This window comes from Lissotriton helveticus, chromosome 1_1 (genome assembly GCF_964261635.1).
Source record: "Lissotriton helveticus chromosome 1_1, aLisHel1.1, whole genome shotgun sequence".
Lineage (NCBI taxonomy): Eukaryota > Metazoa > Chordata > Amphibia > Caudata > Salamandridae > Lissotriton > Lissotriton helveticus.
Window position 1 is genome coordinate 1,196,035,408 of NC_136057.1, and position 27,448 is coordinate 1,196,062,855.

A 27,448-nucleotide genomic window follows, 5' to 3' on the forward strand; every position below is an offset into this window, starting at 1 on the left:
ACATGTTTTAATATCTGAAGGTCAAACCTGCTGATAATTCTCCCCGGAAAGATGATCACTGTTGACTGGAACATGCAGATCTTGGTGGGGTAAACACCAATATCCACATGTTATCCTCCCCACAACTCAAAATTTGGTGGAATTTATTGCACCTGATAAATTCGACTCGCCGAGCTGCAGTAATTATCAACAGCCTGATTCATCAATCTCCCGTTTTGCGAGCCCCTAATAGCGAATCATAAGGAATCGCTATTAAGGACTTGCAAAACGGGATTCATGTAGGAATTGCAAAAAATATTGCGATTCCTACATGTTCCTTATTTGCGATTAGCAAATTGCTAATCGCAAATAAGGAATAACTCCCCATTCATTCCTATGGGCCTACAGGCTGCCAGGCGCACTGAATGTGGTTGCTTGGAGTGCCTCTAACAAAAACCACAAAGATAGTTACCTTCAGCGCTAGTATCACGTCATTTGTTTGTGGTAAAATGAGTCACTATGTCATGCAAGGGAAAAGAACAACACAAAAGGATTCTTTTTTATACACGATAGGTATTTGATCAAACTCTGAATTTGTCAAAGGATGCCATCATCGTATTTTTCAGATGTAAAATAGTCCTGCATGGATTCCACTGGAAGCATGTTCTAGGAGTTGCAAGGTTGCACTCAAAAAACAATGGTATGATAGTCAGACTAAAATACTCCCTAGGCCTCATTCAAGATGTGATTGACAATGTTTCCAAGAAATGGCTCATATAAATTATCCTCAATAAGTCAGCAGTTTGAAGGCAGCTGACCCAAAACCCATTCACTGTGCATTGGATGTGAGGCATTGCCTTTTCTAGACCTATAAAAGGCAATACTGACTTTGCCTTAAAATTTGCAGGGTGATTTTCCATTTGGTCAAAAGGGAAAACCATCATAAATATTTTATGTATCCACCTCATTAGAGGACGGGCTGTCTCCATTAGCTCCGCCCTCCCTTTGACTGCTGACACACCTGAGACAGGAATACTAGTTTGTATAATTCAGAAGGTTTGCCCAATTTATGTGACATACATTTTTTCTGTCAGATCTGCCATGTGAGACATGGGACATTCTGGACAGGAAGAGGCAAACAATGTCCTCAATGTGCAGAGACAAAGTCCTTGTGTGTCAGGACATTTGTTTTTGTAACAAATAAACCCTCCACGTATCCATTATGCTGCCATTACCTGGAGACTTGTCGCGCATGCTTTTTCACTGAAAGTGCCTCTAACATATCAGTTGATCACCGCTAACGCTGAACCCTTACAATATGGCGGCTAGGTTTCTGTGGGGCAAATGTAGGCAAAGTCTCAATAGCTCAGAGTGCTTGGTGTCCATCTGCCCAACAATAAATTATCTTCTTAGTTTTATCTCTCAAATTTGTAAAGTGAAAAAGTCCTTTATTTTTTGAACAAATCAAAAATAGCATGTAGTCCGTAAACGGCACTTTAACTGGGGCAGGCAATTAATTTGGAGCAAATGGTGTTTTAGTAATTTTTCTCTTTAATTATGTATTTATCTACTTAGTAACAGTACAGAGTTTCTATGCATTAGTTGTTCACAAGACTGATACAGAACACTTTTTTCAGGTACGAAGATTCCTTTGTCCATTGACCTGAATCACAGAAAACAGCCTGCCATCTTGTAGCGTGTTCCTCGTTATAAAGAAATAAGAGACATTTCTTAACTAACTCTTGATTTGCAAATTACATTCAATTTAGAAATTGTTCTCCGAAATGAGTGCAATAAATGCATCATGCTCTAACCTTTTGCCTTTATTTAAAAGCAATCTGTTGTAGTTCTCCTTTAATCATGTACATTCCTAGTCTAGAATGTACCCAGGTCATTGGTTTAGAATGTGTTGTGTGGAGTTGGAGTCAGTTATTTCTTGGTCTTTGCCTGAACAACTTGCCTCCCTGTTGGGTAATAATAAACCTCCTGTCACACCACTTTGTGTGCACTCATCTTTTTATCATTGGCGACGATGGACCCAACAGGTGTTAAAGAACCCTGCGTGACTTGTTTTTAAAGATTTTGTAAATAGCGATTTTCTGAAAACAAAGGAAAACTAATCTGATGTGGATTTTATGACTGGAGCGACTGTAACGAGAGGAGCGGGAGCAGCACGTAATGAGAGGAGCAGCGCCTTAGCGGTGAAATAATCTTTTGGCAAGTACATTCTACCTAGTGAAATTTACTTTGAACTGTGCCTACCATCTCTGCTGCATCTTTTAAAATATCCCGCGAGCTGCATCTGTTGTGCCTCGAGCGTCTTTGCTTGTGTGACACGTTAAGAAGCAGGCGCACCTCAGTAAGCTGTACAATCTATCTGAAGCTTCCTTGTTTATGTGACGCGCTGAATGTGGACGCGCACGCATCTCGTCACGACGTCTCCTGACTCAACGCGCCTACCAACCCTTGTTTATGCGACGTGTTGAAGTAGGTGTGTACAATTTGTCACACGACGCCTTGATTCAACACGCTTGCTCGAAAGTGACGTACACACCGTTTTTCACGCATTTAGCGGTGATATTCTAGTTTTCAATCGTTTTTCTGTTTTGAGGCAAGTTCTTGGATGTTCCATAGCGCATTTTGACTGTTTCTGCGCTAATTCGACCAAGGAGAAAGAGGGGGTAAAGATTAACTAGTTAAGGTATGCAGAACTAAAAAAAAAAAAATTTTTTTAAAAGATGCCTTCACTTGTGAAGGGGTTCCCGAAGTTTTGGTTTCGGATAACGGTGTTCAGTTCACCTCCCAAGAAATGTCTGATTTTTTAGGAGATTTATCTATCACCCATCATAAGACTGCTCTTTATTCCCCGCAGGCGAATGGCCTTGTAGAGAGCATGAATAGGTTAATTAGAGCGTGTGCTCAGACTGCTTTGGGAAGAAGGCTTCCGCTAAAACCTATCCTCAGGGAAAAACTTTGGGCTCACAGAAACACTCCTAACAGTGTGACTGGTGTGTCACCTTTCAAGAAACTAAAAGGTAGAATTGCTGGTTCTAAACTTAATCCTGTGTGGCTTTCGGTCAAGGACAGAGGTTGTGTAGTCAAGGATGAAAGGCTGTTGAACTATCAGACAAAGTACAAACAAAGATTTGATTCTTTAAAAGGTGCCAAAAGTATTTCTTGGAAGGTGGGTGATTTTGTTTTCATTAAAAAAGCTGTTTGGTCACCCAAGGGTGAGTCTAAGTATTTTGGGCCTAGACGCATTATTAAAGTCATGAAAAATGTTGTGATGCTTGCTGGTGGAGATGTTTGGAGTATGTCTCGCTTATCAAGGTGTGCGGAGGGGGATGGTATTGTGAAATCTGGTTTTGACGGTTTAGGAGGGAAATGTTCCAAACACTTACCTCTGAATGTTTCTCCTAATCATTTACCTCAGAATGTTTCTTCCAATCACTTACCTCAAAATGTTTCTCTCCGCAGCAATAGCACAAGAGTTAGAAGATCTCCCTTGTATCTCCAGGATTACTGTTCAAAGTGAATTGTTCCTTTTTACTGTTTTCAAGATTACTATTCAAAGTGAATTGTTCCTTTTTACTGTTTCTCCTACCTTGTCCTTTCCCTTTTCCTTGTTCCTATCCTTTTTTTTTTTTTTCGAACCTTTATTTGTAGCAAATCATAGTACAGAGATGGGCCTACAACCATCGCGGCCGGCCGCTAGTAAAGTCAAAACATTGCGAGCGATAAGCAGTGTGGCAACAATTCAAGATACAGGATAAGATAGTAACAATACAGAATTCGGATGCGTTATAGCAGCTCGAGTAAGGATATGAAGGGTTCATTTTACTAATAAAGAGCAAAAAGAAGCGTCACGCAGTCACACGCATTCCCACGATAGTGCATAAATCAGGATAGATGAAACAGTGTCTATACGATGAGGGGGGCCCCAGGGGACAAAATATACATAACAGGAGAAGCGAAGGCACAGCCCCAGCATACGATAGGTCCAGACCCACCCTTCAGCACCATACACACCGCAAGAAACACAGGCAACGACGACAACTGAAAAAAAGGAAAGACTAAAGGGCCATAGTAACGAACACAAACATACGCCCCACCCGCAACCCCCCACCCTGCACACCCGCAGAAGGTCATGGCCTACCCCCCAGCCGCGTGCATGTCGCCCTAATAGAACCCGAAATATAGAGAGATAGAAAAGAAAGAAAAGAAAAAGAAAGAAAGAAGTGGAGGAGGGCCCCCAGTGCGCCGCTCGGCCCCGCCCTGCACCCCAACACTACGAAAATCCCAAAAAGGAGTCAATACCACAAAGAAGATCAATAGAGCCTGGGTATAGGAACAAAGGAATAGCAATCACAGATATCCACAACACCGCCCGTCAACAATAAAGCAAATAGAGGACAGGCCAGCTCAGCCCTGACCCTGTCTGATAAGAATACTGCCTGAAGTTCTATCAATAAGCAATGGGAAGCACAGTCTCGAAGGTCCAAACAGGATAGGTGGGCCAGGACAGAACAAGGCCATAAAAGAGCATAATAATTCAAAGCCACCCAAATACAGACAGTAAAGAGAAGGCAACCGCAGCGCCGGTCCCATGAACTTCCAAAATCTGGTACAAAAGAACAGCAACCAGGAGGAGAAAGTCAAATAGTCCGGCCGTAGCCACGAACCCCCGGGGCCAGTCCAAGAAGAAAAACAACGCTCCACTCTCAACCGCCAGTCAAACATGTGCCCCGAGGACAAAGTCATACAGGCGATCAAGACGGCCAGCACGGGCAAAGAAGTCCGGGCTCCAAGCGGTCCGAGGAACCCTCGAGGTACCAGAGCCTTCCCCACAGAGGCAGCAGCATGGTCAGCGGCCGACTCCCGGAGCAGGACCATGGTCGACATAGGCGGCGAAACAGCGAAGGCATCCAGTCCCATACCCAGGACTCGGGCGTAGCAATCAACAGTCTCCTGCAAAGTCTTTAAGGCAGCCAACACATCTCGGGGTGTGAACTCTGTCGTGCGACGCGGGCATCCCTATCCCATCTCTGCAACAGCCGCCCGGCTCGGACGTGAGCCGCAAAGAAAGGCGCCAGCCGCCATCTTGAGCCGATCGGTGCCGGTCCCCTGCACAGATCCAAGGATCGGGCCGCACCGTGGGGACATCGCAGGATGCATCACCAGGACAAACAAATTGTGGGGCAGGGTCCAGAAAGGAGAGCCACCAAAAGGCTAAAGTCCTGCCGGGCCCCTGGAGCCGCCCACCTATATCAGAGCGATCTCCGGTTATGCCTGGGCAACAAACGTTGGGGAGGGGGCAGGAGTCAAGTGCCCCCTCCGACCCCATGCCGCCACTCTGTCCCACGAGGGTCCACATCGATCAGTTTGTGTCGATACCGCTGGCAGCGGTCGGTCAGAACATCGGCCCCCACCGGCGAGGCGCCGCTCCACCCTCGACGGCCGTCGATGCTGCGGCCGAGGCCGGAGGCCCCGCCTAATCAACGCCCCGGTCCCACCATCACACGGGCCGCAAAGCAGACGGGGAGATTTCTCAGGATCGGCGGCACTTAGACGCTCCGGAAGCAGACGGTAGGTGTTAGCTTTCTCTCCGGAGGCAAAGGAGCGCACTTTGGGCCAGGATATTCGGCAGGATAGTCGTGTGGGGCAAAGGGGCTCGCGGAGCCGAGCGACTATGCGGCCATTTCAGATGGCTGCTTGGCTCCTCCTCTATCCTTTTGTTTTTTAATATTATAATAAGGGAGATGTGTTGTAGTTCTCCTTTAATGATGTACATTCCTAGTCTAGAATGTACCCAGGTCATTGGTTTAGAATGTGTTGTGTGGAGTTGGAGTCAGTTATTTCTTGGTCTTTGCCTGAACAACTTGCCTCCCTGTTGGGTAATAATAAACCTCCTGTCACACCACTTTGTGTGCACTCAACTTTTTATCACAATCGTCCCTTAGTTTTTAGTTTTTTCCCCATAAAATGTGTTTATAAATAGGATGAAAACAAAGAAGCTTGACAACCAACAATAACGTTGTGGAATTCAACCAACCTTTGAATTTTATGGGTGGAAATTTAGAAAAGGAAGTTGGCTAGTGTTAGTGGTTAGCATGGTCCTTAGATCACTGTGATATTTCTTACTTCCACAGGAAGGTAGCTGAAAAATCAGAGATGCCAGACAAATACAGCTACACCCTTCTGTTTGTACTTTTTTAATGTTAGCTTCTTTGAAGTAAAAATGTCTGGCTTCAGTCCAACTGGCAATCACGCCTCCCTGTACTAATGCTCTTGCTTCATGAAACATACAGGAGATCATGATTTTGATTTTTTTGGGGGCCTTAATCATTTGGTCAAAAAGCGTAGACATGGTCCCCGCAGGAGAAAATCATACGGAGAAAAGTGGGCCGACATAGGAGCCATGTTAGTGTAGGAAGCCAAAATGTAAGCTCAAAAATAATTCCCCAAAACTGCCAACATGATTGAAACAGAGGTTGTGAGCTAGCCAACCACACATTGATTTTGTTGCCAACAGTGGAATGCAAGGCACAGTGTAAATGTTTGTAATTTTAAATCTGTTTATTTTCCTAAGACTTGGATTAAAATGCTAAACTTGTTTGAATTAACGGCCCCTGTTAAAAATGTCTCAGATTCACTTGATCTACTTTTTTCATAAAGTACAAAATATGTTGATATCCCTGGGTGGAAAGTTAATGTCTGTCATGAGGACATTCAGATTAAGTGTCCAATGGATAGGAAATTTAATCTCGTAGTTTGGACAGGATTGTGTTTTGTGGGGTGTCACTAAGATTGATTTGGATATCTTTGTCCTTGTGTTCAACGGCTCCCAGACTACGAGGATGATTTGGACTTTCCTTATTTTTCACCAGTCTCCAGTTCCTTTAAGCTTTTTCTTCAATTTTTGGCTTCTCATTTTAATAGCAACATTTGTATCTGCTATGAATGAATGGAGAACCAAGTAGCTCCTTTTCAGTTAACCTAACAAACAACATGGCAGTTTAGACTGTAATGGGATCACCCCCTCTTTAAACCTTGATCACCCTCCAAAAAAACTCCTTAGCAGGAATATCCTCATAAAGACTTTACATGACCTACAATTCTAGTCGACATATTTATAGGTATGCATTTGAAAATATATCTCCTTCTAGGCTGTATGGACAACCCTCAGTAGTTTGGCAAAATACAGTACACACATTCTTGAGATGGACACAATGGCCTATAAACTCAATGGCATGCTGTGTTAAATCACCTTTTAACTGGATCACTCCTACATTCTATTTTATTCAGCAACCTGCAATGCCTCAAAATCTTCAGCACAATTCTTGAAATAAACATCTAAACCTTATAAACTTTTAGTTACTAAGAGGATAGCACTGTATTACAACTCGTTAACACTGGCATGTGCCCAGATATCTACTGGTGGATAATCTATTGTCAACAGAAGCTTTGGGCTTAGTAACAGTTTGCAACAGGCTTTGGGTTTCAGCAACAACCTACTATGAAACATATCACTGGAACCCACATCAGGGGCACTCAGCCTGCACCTTGTTTAATATGGAGTCATATTTTCACTCCAAACGTTAACGATTTGTAAATGGTGAACCATATAACTCTGAACATGCAAAACCACCTCCGAGCTTTCTCTGTTTCTATGCTATGCACCTGCACATGTACACACAGTAATTCTATGCTGATTGTGACTATGTTGTTATCAGTATTGTCACCAGAGATTTAATCAAGGATGTCATTTGAGATCATCATTAATATCATGCATGATGTCACTTAACATGTCATAAGTGATCTAATATGGTAGGTCATAAGCAATACATGGCCAGGTTAGCTATGTAAATTATAACTTGCGGATTTTAGTAGATTTTTGTTTTGTAAATGTTAGTTTTTAATCTCAAAGAATATTAATAATAATAATAAGGCATTTATTGAGTGCACAGCTACCCTAACGGGGTGTCCCGGCGCCACAGCAGACAGAGAGCAAGGCCGCGGCAGTAGCAGTGACTAGTCCTGGCGGCTAAATAGCCAGGTTTTGAGAGACTTGCCAAACTCCGGTTCTGACTGAATCAAGCGTGAAGGGGTAGTTTATTCCAACATTGAGTGGCGCCCACTGCAAATGATTTACCTCCTGATCTGGCTTTTTGGAACCTGGGGGTGGCAAGCAATCGTTGAGTGTTAGACCATAGGGATCTAGTCTGAGTGTATGGGCGAAGTCTCCTCCTGAGATAGGCCGGCCCTAGACCTTTGCCTGCCCTAAATGCTACTGTCAGAGCCTTAAATTTAATTTGTTTAGCAATATCTAGCCAGTGTAGTTGTCGTAAATAGGGGGAGATGTGTTGTCTGAGCGGAATGCCGCAGACTAGACGGGCCGCAGCATTTTGTTCCGTCTGAAGTCTGCGGAGCAATCCTAAAGAGAGACCCAGGTATAATCCATTTGCGTAGTCCAGATGTGAAGTTATCGAAGCATGGACCACAGTTTTTTTAATAGAGTTGGGCAGGTAGTTAATGAATTTTTGTTTTGATTTTGTCAAAACAGGCGGCGGAGACTGTTTGCACCTGAACAGCAAGGGATAGGTGTAGCAAATTTGAATGCAAAATAAGGAATCGCAAATTTGCGATTCCTTATTTGCAATTGCATTTAAGGAATCGCAAATTTAGCGATTCCTTAAATGCAATGTATGAAGCACCCAAGTTCTGCGTCTTCTCATTAAGAAATCGCAAATTACCACCAATTTCAAGTTGGTGGTAATTTGCGATTTCTTTCACAAAAGCACTTTTTTGCATTTGTGAAGGTGCCATGTGGCGCACATACATGCCCTTAGGGCATGTATGTGCGCCATATGCGCACACATGTGAATTTCAGGGGTGCATCAGGGTGTCCTTATGACACCCTTGCACCCTTGAAATTATTCTCAATTTGCGATTCGCAAATTGCGAATCGCAAATTGAGAATAACTTCACATTCATTCCTATGGGCCTCCTGGCCCATAGAAATGAATGGGAAATTATTCCTTAATTGCGATTCGCAATTTGCTAATCGCAATTAAGGAATTTAAAGAAATCGCAGAAAAATGCAAATTTCTACATACATACCAATTTGCTAATCTCAAATAGCGATTTCTAAAAAATCGCTATTTGAGATTCACAAATCTGAATGTTGATACATCTGCCCCTTAGTGAGAACGCAAAAAACAAACTTTTCCATTGAATAAATAAAAGCAGACCATATACATGCCTTTCCTGATTCACATAAAAAAATGCAATTTGAACAAATTCCTTAAAATTCTCAAAAACGGAAGACAAAAATTGTATTGTTTTGTTATAGGTTTATTTTCCTTGTCCACACTGTCCTAGACATGGAAGCCAACAGTGTCCCAGGGATGGGGTTTCTGGTACACTGTGATCAAGCTCCAAGGTATGGGGTCCCCGGAGCCAATCTTCGGGGAGGCCCCTTCCCTGAAAAAAGGAAAATGCAAGGATTGGATTCCCAAGGATGTCTTTGCAGCTTGGGGAAGAGGGCCTTGTGCCCCACTCCCCCTTTCAAACATATCGGTCGCAGGTGATCCAGTCCCTGGGGCCTGTTTGAGACTCAGGGAAGGGGAGGATTGCCTCCTTCCCATGTAAAAAATATCAGCCCAAAGGATGGGGATCCCATGACATCTTTGAAACTTGGGGGGTGCACAATTAAGAAAATACTGCCCCCAGGGCCATATGAAGGCCCAGGATGGGAACCGCATGCCACCTGATGGAGCGAGATAGAAAACAAAATTTTGTTTAATCTCGTGAAGTCATATTTCCATAACATGAATAATAATATTAATGATTTGTGATATGTCGTGCTAATACAACTTAGATTAAACTTTACACATGGGGGGACTAACATGTGTGCTCATAAACGTGCATAAATGTTGCATCTTTTTGTTCGTGCAAAATAATAAAATAATTTATTGTTTTCGTTTTTGTCATTACTAACTGCTGCAAACTTAAAAGAAGCATGTGCTTGTTTTGCTTTCCCTTGTCTGTATGATGTCATTTCTACTATTCTAGGTGCATATGAGTCTCATGGAATAACGGAGACTGGTAGATATAAATGCTGCTTTATTTGTTTGCAATGGCTAGGTAACATTTTGATTAATCGGGTGGGTTAATTAATTAGTGAACCAAAGGGTGGATACAGAATCTACATTATTTCTTACATTAATACTTTTCTTGTGTTTGTTTTATACTAGAAAGTTTAAAGTTGCCTGCTTTTGGGCCTAGTCACTTGAGTCGCAGAAAAGAGCTGACTTGTAATTCTGCAGAAGTCACGAGACGCCCATTCTGAATTAAAGCGTTTACCAAAGCTGCATTCACAAAGCAAAAACTGATGTGCTGCCGTCATTCTGTCGGACATGGCCAAGGTCGAAAAAGAACATTTTGTCAGTCCTTAACTTGGCATCCGCGGAAGTCAATAGAAAGTCAATGAACGCTGCGAGAATGACTTTATACAATTGTTGCAACATAAGGAAGCTCCTGGTTGCACTCGGAAGGGACAATGGTCTCTAAGAAAAGTGATTTAATGGAAATTTTGAAATGTGGGTGACATGTCAATTGTCACTCTCAGCCAATGGGACGTCGAAGATTTCTGAAAACTTTCCTTTGCGTAGTTAGTTAGCGTAGAAAGGTATAAAAAGTCATGCCCCTAGGGATGGGCTGGCTGCTGCTTTCTGACTTTCCGATGAGGGCGAAGTACTGACGGACTTTGCGTGGAGCACGTAAGAATTCTCAAAGAACTTTTACTTTAATTTCTATCTATTTAGCTCAGTTAGGGAATTAGGTTTTAGAAATGCTAAACTTTATATATTCACTTTGATTTTGATTTACTTGCTTAAATCGTATTTTCTCATATTTCTTTACTATCATGCTTGCTTTATTGCTAATAAAATTCATTTATAAAACTATCAACTTATATACTATAATTTAGTAAATAAAATCTTACTTTTGACAAACAAGCTGGTCTTGGTTATTCAGAAGTGTAGGTTACTATTAGCTAGATCACGTCGCCAATGGTGGTCGTTTAAATGGTCAAGTTTTATTCTAATGATAATATTCTTTCCGCAGATGTATAAATATGTATATAGTTTGTAGATAATGTGTATATAGATTTAATCTGACCACCTGATTCAGTAGGCCCAAAATATGTCAGGTTTATAAATGGGTCCATATTTAGTATAGAATTTTGTTTATAGGTTATGAAGTTGGGTAGCGTTGTTTATGATATATTTTCTATAGGCCGCTGGATCAATTCTCTGGTAGCAGAAATTGATGGTTGCTAAGGGGTAACCAAGGTAATATGTTGGTTGCTAAGGGTTACTAAAGTGTTATGGTATGGAAATAGGATCGATGTTTTAACACATGTTAAGTTTGTTTTTCGTGCTATCTATAAGCTATACCGGTATAGATTGTGTGGCGAGAAATTAGTCACGCAAGCCATCTGTTCTGTTTGTAGTGATATCGCCGAGTATCACAAGAGGTATCGCCGTGTACCATAGTGTTGTCGCCGAGCAGCACAGTTTTAGGGCTAGGTCTGAATCTTGTAAAGTGAGGGTTTTCTAAGAAATTAAAGTAGCATGAGAATAGGGACAAAGCGCCTTCCATAAAACTCACTATGATGAGAGTATTAGTTATATCCGAGCTTGAGTGAAGGGTAAATTAGCGTCGGTACATGATTATCTATAAACAGGTTAGAGTCCTGTACGGGTACATGTTTCATATCTATAAACAGGTGAGAGCCCTGTACGGATAACGTCGTTATTTTGCTAACGGTGCATGATTTCTATAAACAGGTGAGAGTCCTGTACGGATTTCATGTGTGTTTGAAATTAGGGAAATTTCAGTGTGAAAGTGCGAGTTTGAATTGTATTTTATGTTCAAGTAGAACTCTTAGAACTTTCACTTCGCGGTGGGTTCAGAGCAAAGCGAGTTCATAATTATACGTGTTAGAAGGGTGGGGTAAGGTTACTCTACTGACAATTGAATATTATCCTTAGTGTGAATAGCGCCGTCTATTCTGAAGTGTGGATACTTGAATGTATGTAAACTATCCTAAATAGTGAAACGAACAGATGTTGTCTTTATAGTCATCGTTAAAAATTAATTTACACTGAAAAGTGTTCTTAAAATGGCGCTGTGAAAAGATTTTGTGAAGGAGGGGTAAGCGCCAGGAGTGAGAAACGAGAAACCGCAGCTGCTGTGTACGTCACAGAGCCGCGCTGGGATTGGGTGACCTACATCACAAGCTATATTCTGATTGGCTCTTGAGCCTCTGACGGCCTGTGAGCTGATTGGTCTTTCGGAAAAACTCCAAATTTATTGGTTGAGCAGAAAAGTGACGTAGCTCAACTGTCATTGGCTTGTTGGTGTGTTTCGCGCACGGATTGGTTGTTTTTCGGAACATCCCGGAAATATTTTACGAACGATTTTGTGAATTAGTTTTAACTCTTAAAAATGAGTTATCACTTTAAACATGTTGAGAAAAAGCCAACATTATTTCAGAAGTTTAAGAATTTATTTTCACCTGACAAGAAAATCGAAACGCGAGGTGGTAAACTACTTCATAAGTATAAAACACCTGCAGCGTATATGGAAGGTGAATATGGATATCATACTGTCTTATGGTTCGATAGTTGGAAACGCTATACTAAGAACGACGGTGTTTTAACTTGGCCTGATGATGGTTCATTTAATGTAAAAGTTTTAAGGAATTTACGAGAGAAAATGAATGCTCTTGTTCCGAAACCGAGACCAACTCAATTTGAAGCTTTAGTTGAGTGGGAAGACGAGATGTATCAATTACAAAGAGAAGCTAGTGGAATTAAAAGACCTTCTAAAAATCCATCTTGGAAAAGAGAAACTCATGAAGATAGATTGCGAATGTGGAGACAGGGAAACATGAGTGAAGGATTGTATTTAATTCATGAAATGGTAATGGGTTCTCCTACAGGAAAATCTATGGAAAGTGAATCTGAGGATGCAGTTATGGAAGAAATATATACAACTGCTAGAAAGAATCAGCCTTTGAGACCTCCTAGATCATGGTCTACTCCAGTGGTTTCTACTGAAACTTCACCGAGTGCACCTCCAATTAATGAAGCTCCTAAACTTTATCCAAATAATTGTGAAATCATTGAAACTCCTAGAAGACCAGAATTCGAGAATGCTCGAAATGAAGGTAGACATTTTACAATGGCTCCAAGAGCAAGAGAACCTCCAAAAGATTATACAAGAGAGGCAAGAAATGTTGAAGATGTTGATTATAATGAATATTTAAGATCAAAAGAAGAATTAATAAAAAGAATGACAAAAGGCATGGAAGCTGTAACAGTTCCAGTAACAATTGGTCCTGTTCAGCCCGTATTTGATCAAAGGGAAACAAACAAAACTGGTTTAACTATTCCTTTAAATACAGAAATTCAAAAGGCTGCTGAAAAATTTTATTCAGACTTATCTGAAATAAACTCTTCTAAATCGAGAATGCCTGATTTAACTTTTAATGAGGATTTATCTCCAAAAACACCAATGGGTGCTATATCAGATATAGGGAGTCCTGAAATCAGGGTAACCACACCAAAACTTGATGTGGCCAAATTAAAAGCGAATATCGAAGAATTAATAATTGGAACAATTGGTCCAGATAGTTTAAATTACTATCGAGATGATGAACTACTGTTCATTTGCAAAAGCATTCAGTGGAAAACGAAAAACAAATATGATCAACTAGAGGATCTAGCAGCTGAACTTGAAATCGATGTGAGTAAACAAAAGAATTTTGCAAAGCATTACAGATTAGACTTTTCAGAAAGTGACATTGAGAGTTTAAACTCAATGGGAAGAATAGTTCACATTAAAGATTTAATTGTCTATATCAAAAAGCTAGGAGAACTGAACAAATGGAGAGTAAAATGGACGAAAAAGAAGGAAGATGAAAGATTGGAAAAATTGTCAAAACAATTTCCAATGAGAGAAATTGCAGGTGGAGGATATGTTCATGTCCCTTGGTCGAGACAGGACATTCTGTTATTTACAAATGACTTTCCAAAATTGAGGGAAAAACCAGTTGAGTGGTACAGACAAGTTGATAGATTTATCAAAGTGTCAAAAGTTCTGTGGATTGATTTAGATGGATTTTTTGACATTGTCGTTCCATCAGATCTTTGGACAGAATGCAAAATATCGATTAGTTGGCCAAAAACAGAACCTGAGCGAATCAAAGAAACAGGTGCTCCAAATCCACTTGTAATGGATTTTTATGAAAAAGTAATTGTTTGGATGAAAAACAAAATTCCACCCAAAGAAGTCGATTGGGTTAAAATAGAAAGAACAGAACAGGAAACAAAAGAATCAGTTCATTCTTTTTATGAAAGACTACTGTTAATTTTTAAACAATACAGTGGTTACGAAAAATTAGATGAAAAAGACATGAGTCATTTTGTCTATAGATTTGTTTATGGACTAAAACCTGAAATTGGAGAAATGATCAGAAATAGTATTGTCGGATGGCAATCACTATCTGTAGATGATATTCTAAGAAAAGCAAAGTATTGCAGTGATGAAATAGAAGTAAAACAGAAAAAGCTGAAGGAGAAAGCCATGTGGGCTCAGGTAAAGGTGGCTGAGCAACAGATTGCCAGCATGGGTAATAAGAACACTAATTTCGTTCAAACTGGAAATACAAACCAGATACAAGGAAAGTTTAAAAATAATAATTTCCCAAAGAAATTTAGCCCAAAGATAGAGGAGTTGAAGCAAAGATTACCTTGTTTTAATTGTGGCGAAATTGGACATTGGAGAGACGAGTGTCCTCATCCTCCTAAAAACTTAAAGAATCCCTTATTGAATCCACAGATGCAGAATGGTGTTGACCTGCAGCGACAGCTACAGATACAACAGGGGTTAAACGAATTTAATATTCAGCGACAGTTACAGCAACAGCAACAACAACAGGTGAATAATCGTCAAGACCAATTGCCACAACCACCTTTTCCGAATTGTGGGGGAGTTCAAAAATATAATCCAAACGTGGGATTTCAGGGAAGTGAACAGGTAATAAAACCACAAAAACAGCAAAAGCAGCAAAGGGTTCAAATGCAAAATGCTTCACAACAATTCTTATTAGCAGAAAGTCAAGACAGCGATTCTGATGATTATTGCTGACGGTGCCCGAGAGAGGAGGAAGAGTGTGTTGTTGGAGCCACTCTTGAGGTTGACCAGTCTGGTCCTTTTGTAAACGGGAAAGTTAATGATGTAGACATCACTTTTCTAGTGGACACTGGTGCTACCCGTTCTACTGTTAGATCAGTGGAAATTGAAAACCTACCTCTCTCTGGGGATACCATCCAAGTTGTCGGAGTAAGTAATCAGCAAATTAAAACTGACTTAACTGATCCAGTACCAGTTGAAATTGGAAATTATAGAGACAAACACAGATTTGTGGTTTGTAATAGTAGTCCAGTGAATCTATTGGGCAGAGACATCCTATGTAAAATGAATTGTAGAATATATTGTTCTCCTGATGGAGTTGAGTTACAAACAATGGAGGAAGATGGTTTATACAGAATGACAATGATGATGATGGAAGCAGAAGAAACAAAATTGTTTCCTGCATTTGAAGAAAAAGATTTACCTGAAGAACTCAAAGAAACAGTGAAATCTGAAATATGGGATTTTACTGGAAATGAGATGGGTCTGATGAAAAACGTAGATCCAGTAAAAATTACATTGAAACAGGGAATAGAATTTCCAAACACTCCACAATATAAAATGAAAACAGAAACAATTGAAGGTATTACACCTATAATTGAAAAATTAATCAAGCAAGGTGTATTAAAAGAAATGAAGAGTAGCTCTTGTAATTCACCAATTATGGGAGTTAAAAAGTCTAACGGAACATTTAGAATCGTACAAGATTTGAGAAAGGTTAATCAAATTGTCGTTCCATGTTGTCCTGTGGTTCCAAATCCAGCAGTAATTCTATTTCAGATTCCACATGATGCTGAATGGTATACAGTCATTGACCTTTGCAATGCATTCTTTACTGTTCCCTTACATCCAGACAGTTATGAAATATTTGCTTTCAGATTCCAAGGTAAGACCCTCGGATGGTCAAGAATCCCTCAGGGCTATACAGAAAGTCCTTCAATCTTTAACGAATTGTTAAAAAGATCATTAGAAGACCTAGACTTACCTGGTAGGTCTACGTTAGTGCAGTATATTGATGATTTGTTAATAGCTGCAAAGACAAGAGAAAATTGTGTAACAGACACAATAATTCTGTTAAATCGCCTAGCAGAAGAAGGACATAAAGTGTCCCCAGCAAAACTACAGTTTTGCAAACAAGAAGTAAAATATCTTGGTCGCAGAATTGCAAAGGGAAAAAGACAAGTAACAATAGAAAGAATAAAAATGATTCAAGCAATGTTACCACCAAGAACACAAAGACAGGTAAGAATGTTCTTGGGAATGGTTGGTTACTGTCGACAATGGATAAGTGGATTTTCAGTAATTGCAAAACCACTACAAAGACTGACAAAGTCAGATGTAAAAGATCCAATTATTCTCAATGATGCTGAGATGGATTCTTTTGAGAACCTGAAAAAGAGCTTATGCCAAGCTCCTGCTTTAGGTATGCCAAATTATGAGAAAGATTTTGAACTGTATTGCAGTGAGAGAGAAGGATGTGCATTATCTGTGTTAATTCAGAGACATGGAAATTTAAAGAAACCTATTGCATACTTCTCTGCAGTTCTTGATCCAATTGCAAAAGCATTACCAGGTTGTTTGAAAGCAGTTGCAGCTACAAGTATCAGCCTCGAACAAAGTGAAGGGATCATTATGGGATTTCCTGTGAAAGTTTTTGTGCCTCATTCAGTTGAAATATTACTGACAAGAGGTAAGACTCAACATTTAACAAGTAGCAGATTGACAAAGTACGAGAAAATCATACTGGGAGCAGATAATGTTTCGATTTCAAGATGTTTAAATCTGAATCCTTCTACATTACTGCCTGATTCTGAAATTGTTGATGACATTGAAACAGAACATGAATGTTTAGATGTCATGGAATTCTGCACTAAACCAAGAAAAGACATCAAAGACAGACCTTTGTCTGAATCGGATTTTGTCTACTTTGTAGATGGGTCATGCTTAAGATCCGAAGGAGGTGTCTTAAAAGCTTCATATTCAGTTTGTACAGTCACAGATGTTGAAGAAGCATCATGTCTTGAAGGAGTTCGTTCAGCACAAGTGGCTGAATTAATTGCTTTAATTCGTGCATGTGAAATATCAAAGGATATAAGAGTTACCATCATTACTGATAGTCAGTATGGGTACGGAGTTGTGCATGATTATGGACAACTCTGGTCACAGAGAGGATACATGACATCAGCAGGATCACCAATTAAAAATGCAGTTTTCATTAGGAGATTAATTGAAGCAATACAATTACCAAAAGAAATCGCCATTGTTAAGTGTGCAGCGCACACTAGAGGAACTGATTATATTTCCAATGGAAATGCCTTCGCAGATGAAACAGCTAAATACTGCGCAAGGAAAAATTATGCATATAATCGGGAGAGGAGTAAAGAAACTGATTCAAATTCATTAATGCTAACAACTGTTGTAGAAACATGGCATGAGATTAGAGATTTACAAAATGAAGCAGAAGATGAAGAAAAAGACTTATGGTTAAGATCAGATTGTAGACCACGTGAAGAAGATGGAGTGTGGGTTTACAAAGATGGCAGAGTAGTCTTACCAAATTGCATGATTGCTGACATGGCTAGACTATATCATGGTCCAGCACATCTGGGAAGAGATTCTATGGTTAGACTTTTCAGAGAAACATGGTTCAATACCAAGTTTAGAACTATTGCTGAATCTTTTTGTCAAAGGTGTTTGTCATGCCAACAAATGAATCCAAACAGAAAATCAGTGGTGGGGACAGGAATAATTGGTCGAGAAGGTGGTCCCTTTACCAGGTTACAAATGGATTTCATTGAAATGCCCTTACACAATTGTTTGAAATATGTACTTGTAATTGTATGCTTATTTTCGAGATGGGTAGAGGCTTTCCCTACACGACATTGTGATTCAATTACAGTGGCAAAACTAATGCTCAGAGAAATCATCCCAAGGTACGGTTTTCCAGTCACTATTGAGAGTGATGGAGGAAGCCATTTTGATAACAAACTGATGAAGTTAATTTGCGAAGCTTTGAGCATTGAGCAGAAAATACACTGTGCATACAGACCAGAGGCATCAGGAGTAGTCGAACAAATAAATGGAACAATTAAAAACAGATTTGGAAAAATGTGTCTTGAAACAGGTATAAAGTGGACAGATGCTCTTCCACTTGTTTTGATGTCATTAAGAAGTACACCAGATAAAAAGACAGGTTTGAGTCCTCATGAAATTTTAATGGGAAGAGTTATGAGGCAAGCTTTTGTACCTGTAGGTAAACTGTTGAGCATAAATGACAGTGCAATTTTGGATTACTGTAAAAGGTTATCTGATATGGTAACTTCTGTGTCTAATCAGGTGGGAACTGAAGCTCAATCAGATGAAAAGGTTTTGACACATGATCTGAGACCTGGCGATTGGGTCAGAACGAAAGTACATCGGAGAAGGAATTGTCTAGCTCCTAGATGGCAGAAACCTAGGCAGATAATTTTGATCACTACTAATGCTGTAAAGTGCAGAGGATTAAAACGTTGGATTCATCCTAGTCATACTATTCCAGTACCAACTCCTGAGAGTTCTGATGTTGAAAGTGATACAACAGACGATTCTGATTCTGAAACAGAAGGCAAAACAGAAGGTGAAATAATTCCAGATTCTGAAGATCGACAGGAAAGTCGACATCTGGAAACTGTGCCAGTGAATGGAAATTTGACAAGAAAAGACTTGGAAATAATTGAAATAGATTCTGAAGGTGAAGAGAATCTGTTAAAAGGAAAGATAACTGAGGATTCGGTTGTCTCCATAGAAGACAAAGAAGCAGAACAAAAAGAAATTTTAGACCAGGAGAGTATCGAAAGGCAGAGAACAAACTCTGAAGTAAGGAACAGAAATCCGAAATCTGGGAAGTTGGAGGTAATTGAGGAAGAGGAGGAAGACGAATTACCAAGTACCAGTGATGGAAGACGAAGTGAAGTTCCTGAAGGAGTGAAATTGCCGAATAGAGAAGTTCCTGAGTCAATTGAAATTTCAGACTACGAAACTGAAGAAAGTGACGTGGAAGGTGAAAGTGAAAACAGAAAGAAAAGGACTTGGAAGTCAGAATCAAATAATTCTGAACCAAAGAAGAAGTACGTGAGAAAAGCAGACTACTGGCCAGGTGGAAGATTGAGAGTGAGATTAATCAAAAAGCCAAAAGAACAAGTTGAAGAAATCAGTAGTCAAAAGAGTCCTGGAAAAGAAGTTGGAGTTGGAAGAAAAATTGAAGTGATATCGAGAAAAGGGAAGAGAATAATAAGACCAAACCAAAAATACAAGTCTCCTGAGTGGACTTACTTAGTAATTCCACCTGTTATTGACATATATGATAGTAGTGAAGAAGAAAACGAAATCCAAGAAATTAGTGACAATGATTGAGATACAGAAATATTGAATTGGCAAAAGGCTGAAGAAAATTTGTTAGTTGACACAAGGTCGAAGAAAAACTGTTTAATTGAAGAAAACTTATGTATGACATAAGGTCGAAGAAATCTTGTTTAGGGTTTTAAAAATAAAAAATATTTTAAAAAGGGGGTGTAAATAAATGTAGAATTTTAAAATTTATTTTTATTTTTTGAGGCTAAAACTAACCAAGAATGCCTTATGTTAAGGAGAGCACATCAAAGTGTTCTGTTTTTAAAAGATGCTGTAAGATGACTCTGGTGTGTCTGCTCATTTTAGTTCTGCTCTGGTTAGTACTAGCTGTGATTATCCCTTTGGAAATGAATAGAGAATTACACAAAGTTAACATAACAAGCAAAGCTCTAGTTAGCCAAACTAAACATAGTGCATCTGCAAAAGTTATTGATCATCAGCCTAACATTCATCAAGACAAATCAATTGGTGATTTCTCAAGTAATACATTCACAAAGCTATTGAGTGAATATGTTAAGGTAATGGATGCAAAAGACTGTTACGTCTGTGTTAAGTTACCTGCTTCTGTTTCTGAGGGAGTAACATATAATATGCTTCCTCTCACTTATGCTGTAACATGTAGTGTATTAACTAGTTTATTTTATCAAACTGGACGTTTAGAATATTACTATTCAAATTATGATGAAATGTTTGCAAATATTAAGATTGATAATGCTTTAAATAAGCATAAGAAAGCAAAACAAATGAGAGAATTTTTCCTTGTTACTAATGAACTCACTTACGAATATGCTTACAAGAATAATCTAACATGTAAATTAAGTGCTGAAGGAAAGAAATTTTTGAATATGGTTGAGGAGAGAAGAGCAATTTATAAGAGGAATGAATTAGTCAAGCAGACTAAGTCAGCTTTCTGGCAAAAAGAGGATGAGAAATTAAATGGCAAAATGCTTGAAAATATTGCAATTCACATAGACAAACCAGTTAGTGGAAAACTTTGCATTAGAAGAGATAATACACTTTTTGATAATTATTTTGTAGGTGCAAGTAACTGTGAAGATACTTATCAGATTTTGGGAGGTTGGGGATTTAAAGGTGGAAAAGATCCTATCTTTCCTGGGATTTATTTTGTTTGTGGTGACAAAGCCTACTACAACCTTCCAGACCATTGGTATGGAACTTGTTATGTGGGAATTGTTCTTCCTAAAGTGTTTCATGTTGACAGAGATTCAGAAGGATTGTTTAAAATTCATAATTATGTAAATAGAGTTAAAAGAGAAACTTTTACTGAAGTTCTGGGAGATATTTTTCAAGCTGTAATACCTTTTGTTGGTATAACCCTAAATGCAGGGAGAATCAGAAAATTGTCCACTATAGTTGATAGATTATCAACTGACACAGCTGATGGATTTCAATTAGTGAATGTTGAAGTTATTGCAATTAGATCTATGGTAATACAAGACCGTCTTGCTTTAGACATACTCCTAGCAAAAGAGGGAGGAGTCTGTGGCATTTTACATGTGCAACATTGCTGTACATATATACCTGATGAAAGTAAGAATATTGAAATGTATATTAAGAATATTACACAAATGCATTCAGAAATAATTCCTTTAGAAGAAGAAGATTTTACAGGGAAACTTTCAAAAAGGTTTCAAGCAATTAAAGACTGGTTTCATAATATCGGAAGTTCAATTCTTGGCAAGATTCTGGCACCTTTGATTATAATAGTATTCATTTTTATTTTGACCAAAATAGGTTGTTTGTTACATAAAAGAAAGAAACAGTTGAAAGAAAAGAAAAGAATATATAAACTCAGAAAGGAACAAGAAAGAGAGATCGAATTACAGGAGTTACATGGAGAGCGTTATGTTAATTCCAAAGATTATGCAGAAACAGACTTTTAGATTTACTGATACAAATGAATTTGAATCGATTTCTTAGAAATTTAAATTATCAAAATTTTGAGTGCTGGTGTGGTGATTTGTTAATCACCAGATGAGGGAGTTGATGGAGCGAGATAGAAAACAAAATTTTGTTTAATCTCGTGAAGTCATATTTCCATAACATGAATAATAATATTAATGATTTGTGATATGTCGTGCTAATACAACTTAGATTAAACTTTACACATGGGGGGACTAACATGTGTGCTCATAAACGTGCATAAATGTTGCATCTTTTTGTTCGTGCAAAATAATAAAATAATTTATTGTTTTCGTTTTTGTCATTACTAACTGCTGCAAACTTAAAAGAAGCATGTGCTTGTTTTGCTTTCCCTTGTCTGTATGATGTCATTTCTACTATTCTAGGTGCATATGAGTCTCATGGAATAACGGAGACTGGTAGATATAAATGCTGCTTTATTTGTTTGCAATGGCTAGGTAACATTTTGATTAATCGGGTGGGTTAATTAATTAGTGAACCAAAGGGTGGATACACAATCTACATTATTTCTTACATTAATACTTTTCTTGTGTTTGTTTTATACTAGAAAGTTTAAAGTTGCCTGCTTTTGGGCCTAGTCACTTGAGTCGCAGAAAAGAGCTGACTTGTAATTCTGCAGAAGTCACGAGACGCCCATTCTGAATTAAAGCGTTTACCAAAGCTGCATTCACAAAGCAAAAACTGATGTGCTGCCGTCATTCTGTCGGACATGGCCAAGGTCGAAAAAGAACATTTTGTCAGTCCTTAACTTGGCATCCGCGGAAGTCAATAGAAAGTCAATGAACGCTGCGAGAATGACTTTATACAATTGTTGCAACATAAGGAAGCTCCTGGTTGCACTCGGAAGGGACAATGGTCTCTAAGAAAAGTGATTTAATGGAAATTTTGAAATGTGGGTGACATGTCACTTGTCACTCTCAGCCAATGGGACGTCGAAGATTTCTGAAAACTTTCCTTTGCGTAGTTAGTTAGCGTAGAAAGGTATAAAAAGTCATGCCCCTAGGGATGGGCTGGCTGCTGCTTTCTGACTTTCCGATGAGGGCGAAGTACTGACGGACTTTGCGTGGAGCACGTAAGAATTCTCAAAGAACTTTTACTTTAATTTCTATCTATTTAGCTCAGTTAGGGAATTAGGTTTTAGAAATGCTAAACTTTATATATTCACTTTGATTTTGATTTACTTGCTTAAATCGTATTTTCTCATATTTCTTTACTATCATGCTTGCTTTATTGCTAATAAAATTCATTTATAAAACTATCAACTTATATACTATAATTTAGTAAATAAAATCTTACTTTTGACAAACAAGCTGGTCTTGGTTATTCAGAAGTGTAGGTTACTATTAGCTAGATCACGTCGCCAATGGTGGTCGTTTAAATGGTCAAGTTTTATTCTAATGATAATATTCTTTCCGCAGATGTATAAATATGTATATAGTTTGTAGATAATGTGTATATAGATTTAATCTGACCACCTGATTCAGTAGGCCCAAAATATGTCAGGTTTATAAATGGGTCCATATTTAGTATAGAATTTTGTTTATAGGTTATGAAGTTGGGTAGCGTTGTTTATGATATATTTTCTATAGGCCGCTGGATCACACCCCTCCCCAAAAGATAAAACATGTTCTGCCTCCCCAGTCCATGGTCCTCCTGGGAGATTTTTTAAAAAAGGTTGAAGACTGTCATCTGTTTTTTTTTATCTGCACCCTGGATCCAGAGATCGTCTGCAGACCTGTGGAACTGTTTTGGTCTTCTCAACAGGCCCTAATGGGAAAGGGCATACCTACCCTGTCCCCTATATGATTTTTAAAACTTTTTTTAGGGCAGAAGTATGAGGGACTAATTTAGATTTTGGCGGACAGTCTGTTTGCCTGCCAGGTCAACAGAATTATGACTCCATCACCCTGACGGAGATTCCACCCACTGAATTTGTAGGTGACCGCCAAGCTGGCGGCCAAGTGGCAAGAACTGCCTTTGCAGTTTCATGCAGAGTTTTATTTGCACGGAGGAGGGAGCCCTGCACAAAAATGTTTTCAAAAAGTAAGGTCCAAAAAAAGATTTTCATTTTGGAAATAAAAAAGAAAATACTCCCCTCACCATGGGAGCCTCGCCTATAGAGAGGTGAGAATTTAGCGACTTTTACTGTCTCTTGCCCTCAGGATTTTCAGGACGGTGACAAGCAGTGAAAACTGACCTCTGATTCCACCCATCTAAATCAGGTGGGCGGAATTACATATTTGATTAAGATCGCTCTTACTCAGCAGGTCCATAGGATGGGATTAATCACGGCTGTGACAGAGAAGTCTCTGCCATGATTAAACATATGGTCCACCCACATGTGAATGAGACAGGCAGACCATTATCTTGGCAGCATAGATATTTTGTCGCCTTTGAAACAGAGTATATATATCTGCCCTTGAGACCCCAAGTCCAAAAATGGCTGTTGCCAGTTCTTTGTTTATGTGGTGGCAGTCAATCTGATTTTATCTCAAGATCTGTTGGCTCAGCGGATCCTCCACGATGTGAAGAATGCAAAGTATTTGAATCGTAATTTTCCAAAATGTACTGAACAGATTTACACCAAATCACAAAAAGCACTCTTCTATTCTTTTTTTTACATGGGTGCGCCAGTGCCCCGCTGAGGCACCCACAACATGCCTACTTGTTGGGGGCCATGGGAGGAGCCTCAAGGCCCCTGTGGCCTTGTTGTGTCCCCTGCCAGCACCCATCATGGATGCCATTAGGAACTGGCTCCAATCTCTTTTTGTCCCTTTCGGGCGGGAGCACCATTTTTCTCTGCTCCTGGGCCAGATCAAAGTTGTGTTCCCTCTACGCACTCTTCTGGGTAGGTAATACAGCAGTGTCTCAGGAGACAGGGTCCCAGGATGCTGCACTCATCTGGTCCCAGTGGCTGGGGCCCCGGAGCCTATCTATGACCACACGCTCAAGCCCCAAAATATAAAACTCAGCCCAGAGAGGTGGGCTAGGGGAGGGGTGCCACACGGTATACAACCTTTACCACGCAACTTTTACAACGACCTACCATTACCACGCATTTTTTACAACGCAGGATCCATTACAACGAAGTACCATTACCACGCATGTATTTACAACGCAGGTACCTTTACAACGCATACCATTACAACGTAAGTATTGGTAAGTATATCATTTTATTAAAAATATTATAAGTTTGCGTTTTTGGGTAAAGGGGTATTTTTAGGGTTCAGGGTTAGTTTTGGGTTTTTGGGTAAAGGGGTATTTTTAGGGTTCAGGGTCAGTTTTGGGTTTTTGGGTAAAGGGGTATTTTTAGAGTTCAGGGTCAGTTTTGGGTTTTTGGGTAAAGGGGTATTTTTAGGGTTCAGGGTCAGTTTTGGGTTTTTGGGTAAAGGGGTATTTTTAGGGTTCAGGCTCAGTTTTCAGTTTTTGGGTAAAGGGGTATTTTTAGGGTTTAGGGTCAGTTTTCAGTTTTTGGGTAAAGGTGTATTTTTAGGGTTTAGGGTCAGTTTTCAGTTTTTGGGTAAAGGAGTATTTTTAGGGTTTAGGGTCAGTTTTCAGTTTTTGGGTAAAGGGGTATTTTTAGGGTTTAGGGTCAGTTTTCAGTTTTTAGGTAAAGGGGTATTTTTAGGGTTCAGGGTCAGTTTTCAGTTTTTGGGTAAAGGGTATTTTTAGGGTTCAGGGTCAGTTTTCAGTTTTGGGTAAAGGGGTATTTTTAGGGTTCAGGGTCAGTTTTCAGTTTTTGGGTAAAGGGGTATTTTTAGGGTTCAGGGTCAGTTTTTAGTTTTTGGGTAAAGGGGTATTTTTAGGGTTCAGGGTCAGTTTTGGGGTTTTGGGTAAAGGGGTATTTTTAGGGTTCAGGGTCAGTTTTGGGTTTTTGGGTAAAAGGGTACAGGGTAAAAATTAAATATAATTAAATTTAAATTACATTAAATTAAATTGATTAAATTAAATTAAAATAAATTAAATTAATTAAATTAAATTACATTAAATTAAATTAAATTAAATCAATTAAATTAAATTAAATTACATTATATTAATTTTAATTAAATTACATTTTAAAAAATATTATATACTTACCAATACTTACGTTGTAATTGTATGCGTTGTAAAGGTATATGCGTTGTAAATACATGCGTGGTAATGGTACTTCGTTGTAATGGATCCTGCGTTGTAAAAATTGCGTGGTAATGGTAGGCGTGGTAAAAGTATGCGTTGTAACGTCATACATCTGTGCCACACAGCCCATCCCATAAAAAAAGAATTAGCCTGATTGGTGAGGATTCTCTGGGCCTAAAAAAGGCTTACGGGGATGGTCCACCTCCTCATTTACATAAAAGCAGCCCCAGTAGATGGGATCCCCGGGGCCTAAAATAGTCTTGGGGTGGGGTGGCACACACCTATCTCCCCATTTAAGGACAAGTGGCCTTGGTTAGAGGATGGAGTCCCCTTGGCCTTAACATGCCTTGGGGGGCACACAACCCATTCCACAATGAAACTATAAGCACTGACTCCCCAGGCTGTGGCGCGCCCTGGAGTCCCATAGTTAAAAAGGGTGAGAACTCTTTATCTTATCGGTGCCACAGATCCATTTTTAACCATGGGGGGGTTCCTCTAGGACCCACCCTCCAGGCCAATAAAGGCAGAATAACCCTAACCTCCCCCTATATGCTTTTTATAACCTATTTTAGGACAGGGGCTGAGTCTCCAAATCCTATAATGATCACAACCATATCTTTGTTAATGTGGTGGTAGCTAATCAGATCACACATTTTCATGTGTTAGAACCACGGATCTTCTGATCCATGAAAAATGCAAATATTTTGAACCTTAACTTCTTTTAAACAACGCGATAGATTTACACCAAAATTCAAAAAGCACATTTCTAGACCATGATCTAGATTGCTGCTAAATCTGGTCTACTTTTTCTATGGAAAATTGCATGGAGAAAAACAGATTTTGGATCCCCCCATTTTTCAGTCTCTACTTGATGGACCATCCTGAAATATCAATAAGTCAAAATAACAATTTCCCTTTGGATTGTTTAAGCACACACTATTTTTACCTCATATCACACACATGCCAAACACACTTATATCACCAGAGAGTGTCACAAAGTCTCCAAAAATAATATGTAATTGTTTTATTCAATTTGGTTCTACTAAAAATATTTTTTTACAAATTACATTAAAAAACAGATCCAATATTACACCATCAATTACCTACGTGCTTTTATTGTAGCAGCGTGACGAGTTTCGGTGATTCCTGTTGTTCCTACCACCTTGTTCAGGCAGAAATACTTGGTATCTCCCAATTGTCTCATCTGTTGTAAAAACATTAAAACCAAATATAAGAATTTATGATTCTAAACAAAACTGTGTCATTCACTTAAAATCAACACATCATACAAATCTTATTACAAATTGCTCGAATTTAAAATGCTAGATGAAAACCATAACATTTCTTTTTTTTAATTTATTCGGTATTGGAGAAAATATAAGCGAAAATGTCAACAATTTTAGACACTATTAAAAACACACTCGCAGGCATACACATCCAACTTTTAAATCTCAAAACACTTAAGTTATGGATGCTTGTGAAATACTCATTTATTTAACATTTCTTCATGCTGTAAAAACAGCTATGAGAGATGCCTACCAAAATTGGGCATCTGATTAAAATCAGTTTACTTAAAAATCTGGCTCCACAGAATGGACGGACCATAGATACAACGTCCCTTAGTTGTGATAAACTGAACTCTCACGGAGTCTAGAAAAAATAGATATATATACACGCTAGTTCATAGTATTACAAATTATTGTTACCTCAGTCTTTTGAGTGTTTCTTATAATATGTGTTAGTATGCAGATACTAA

At 39.1% G+C, this 27,448-nt stretch overlaps 1 protein-coding gene across 3 annotated transcripts in view; it reads right to left on the reverse strand.

The window, feature by feature from the left end:
- The window catches only part of LOC144772462 (uncharacterized), a 347,480-nt gene that overhangs the window by 188,680 nt on the left and 131,352 nt on the right, over nt 1–27,448 (reverse strand). For 2 of the 3 annotated variants that reach the window (XM_078656806.1, XM_078656816.1), the window contains exon 2: nt 26,800–26,896. In XM_078656806.1, coding sequence (XP_078512932.1) covers nt 26,800–26,896 — 97 coding nt within the window. Of the gene's footprint in view, nt 1–26,795; nt 26,897–27,448 lie in introns of all 3 variants that reach the window. The other variant, XR_013599754.1, reaches the window with a different exon arrangement.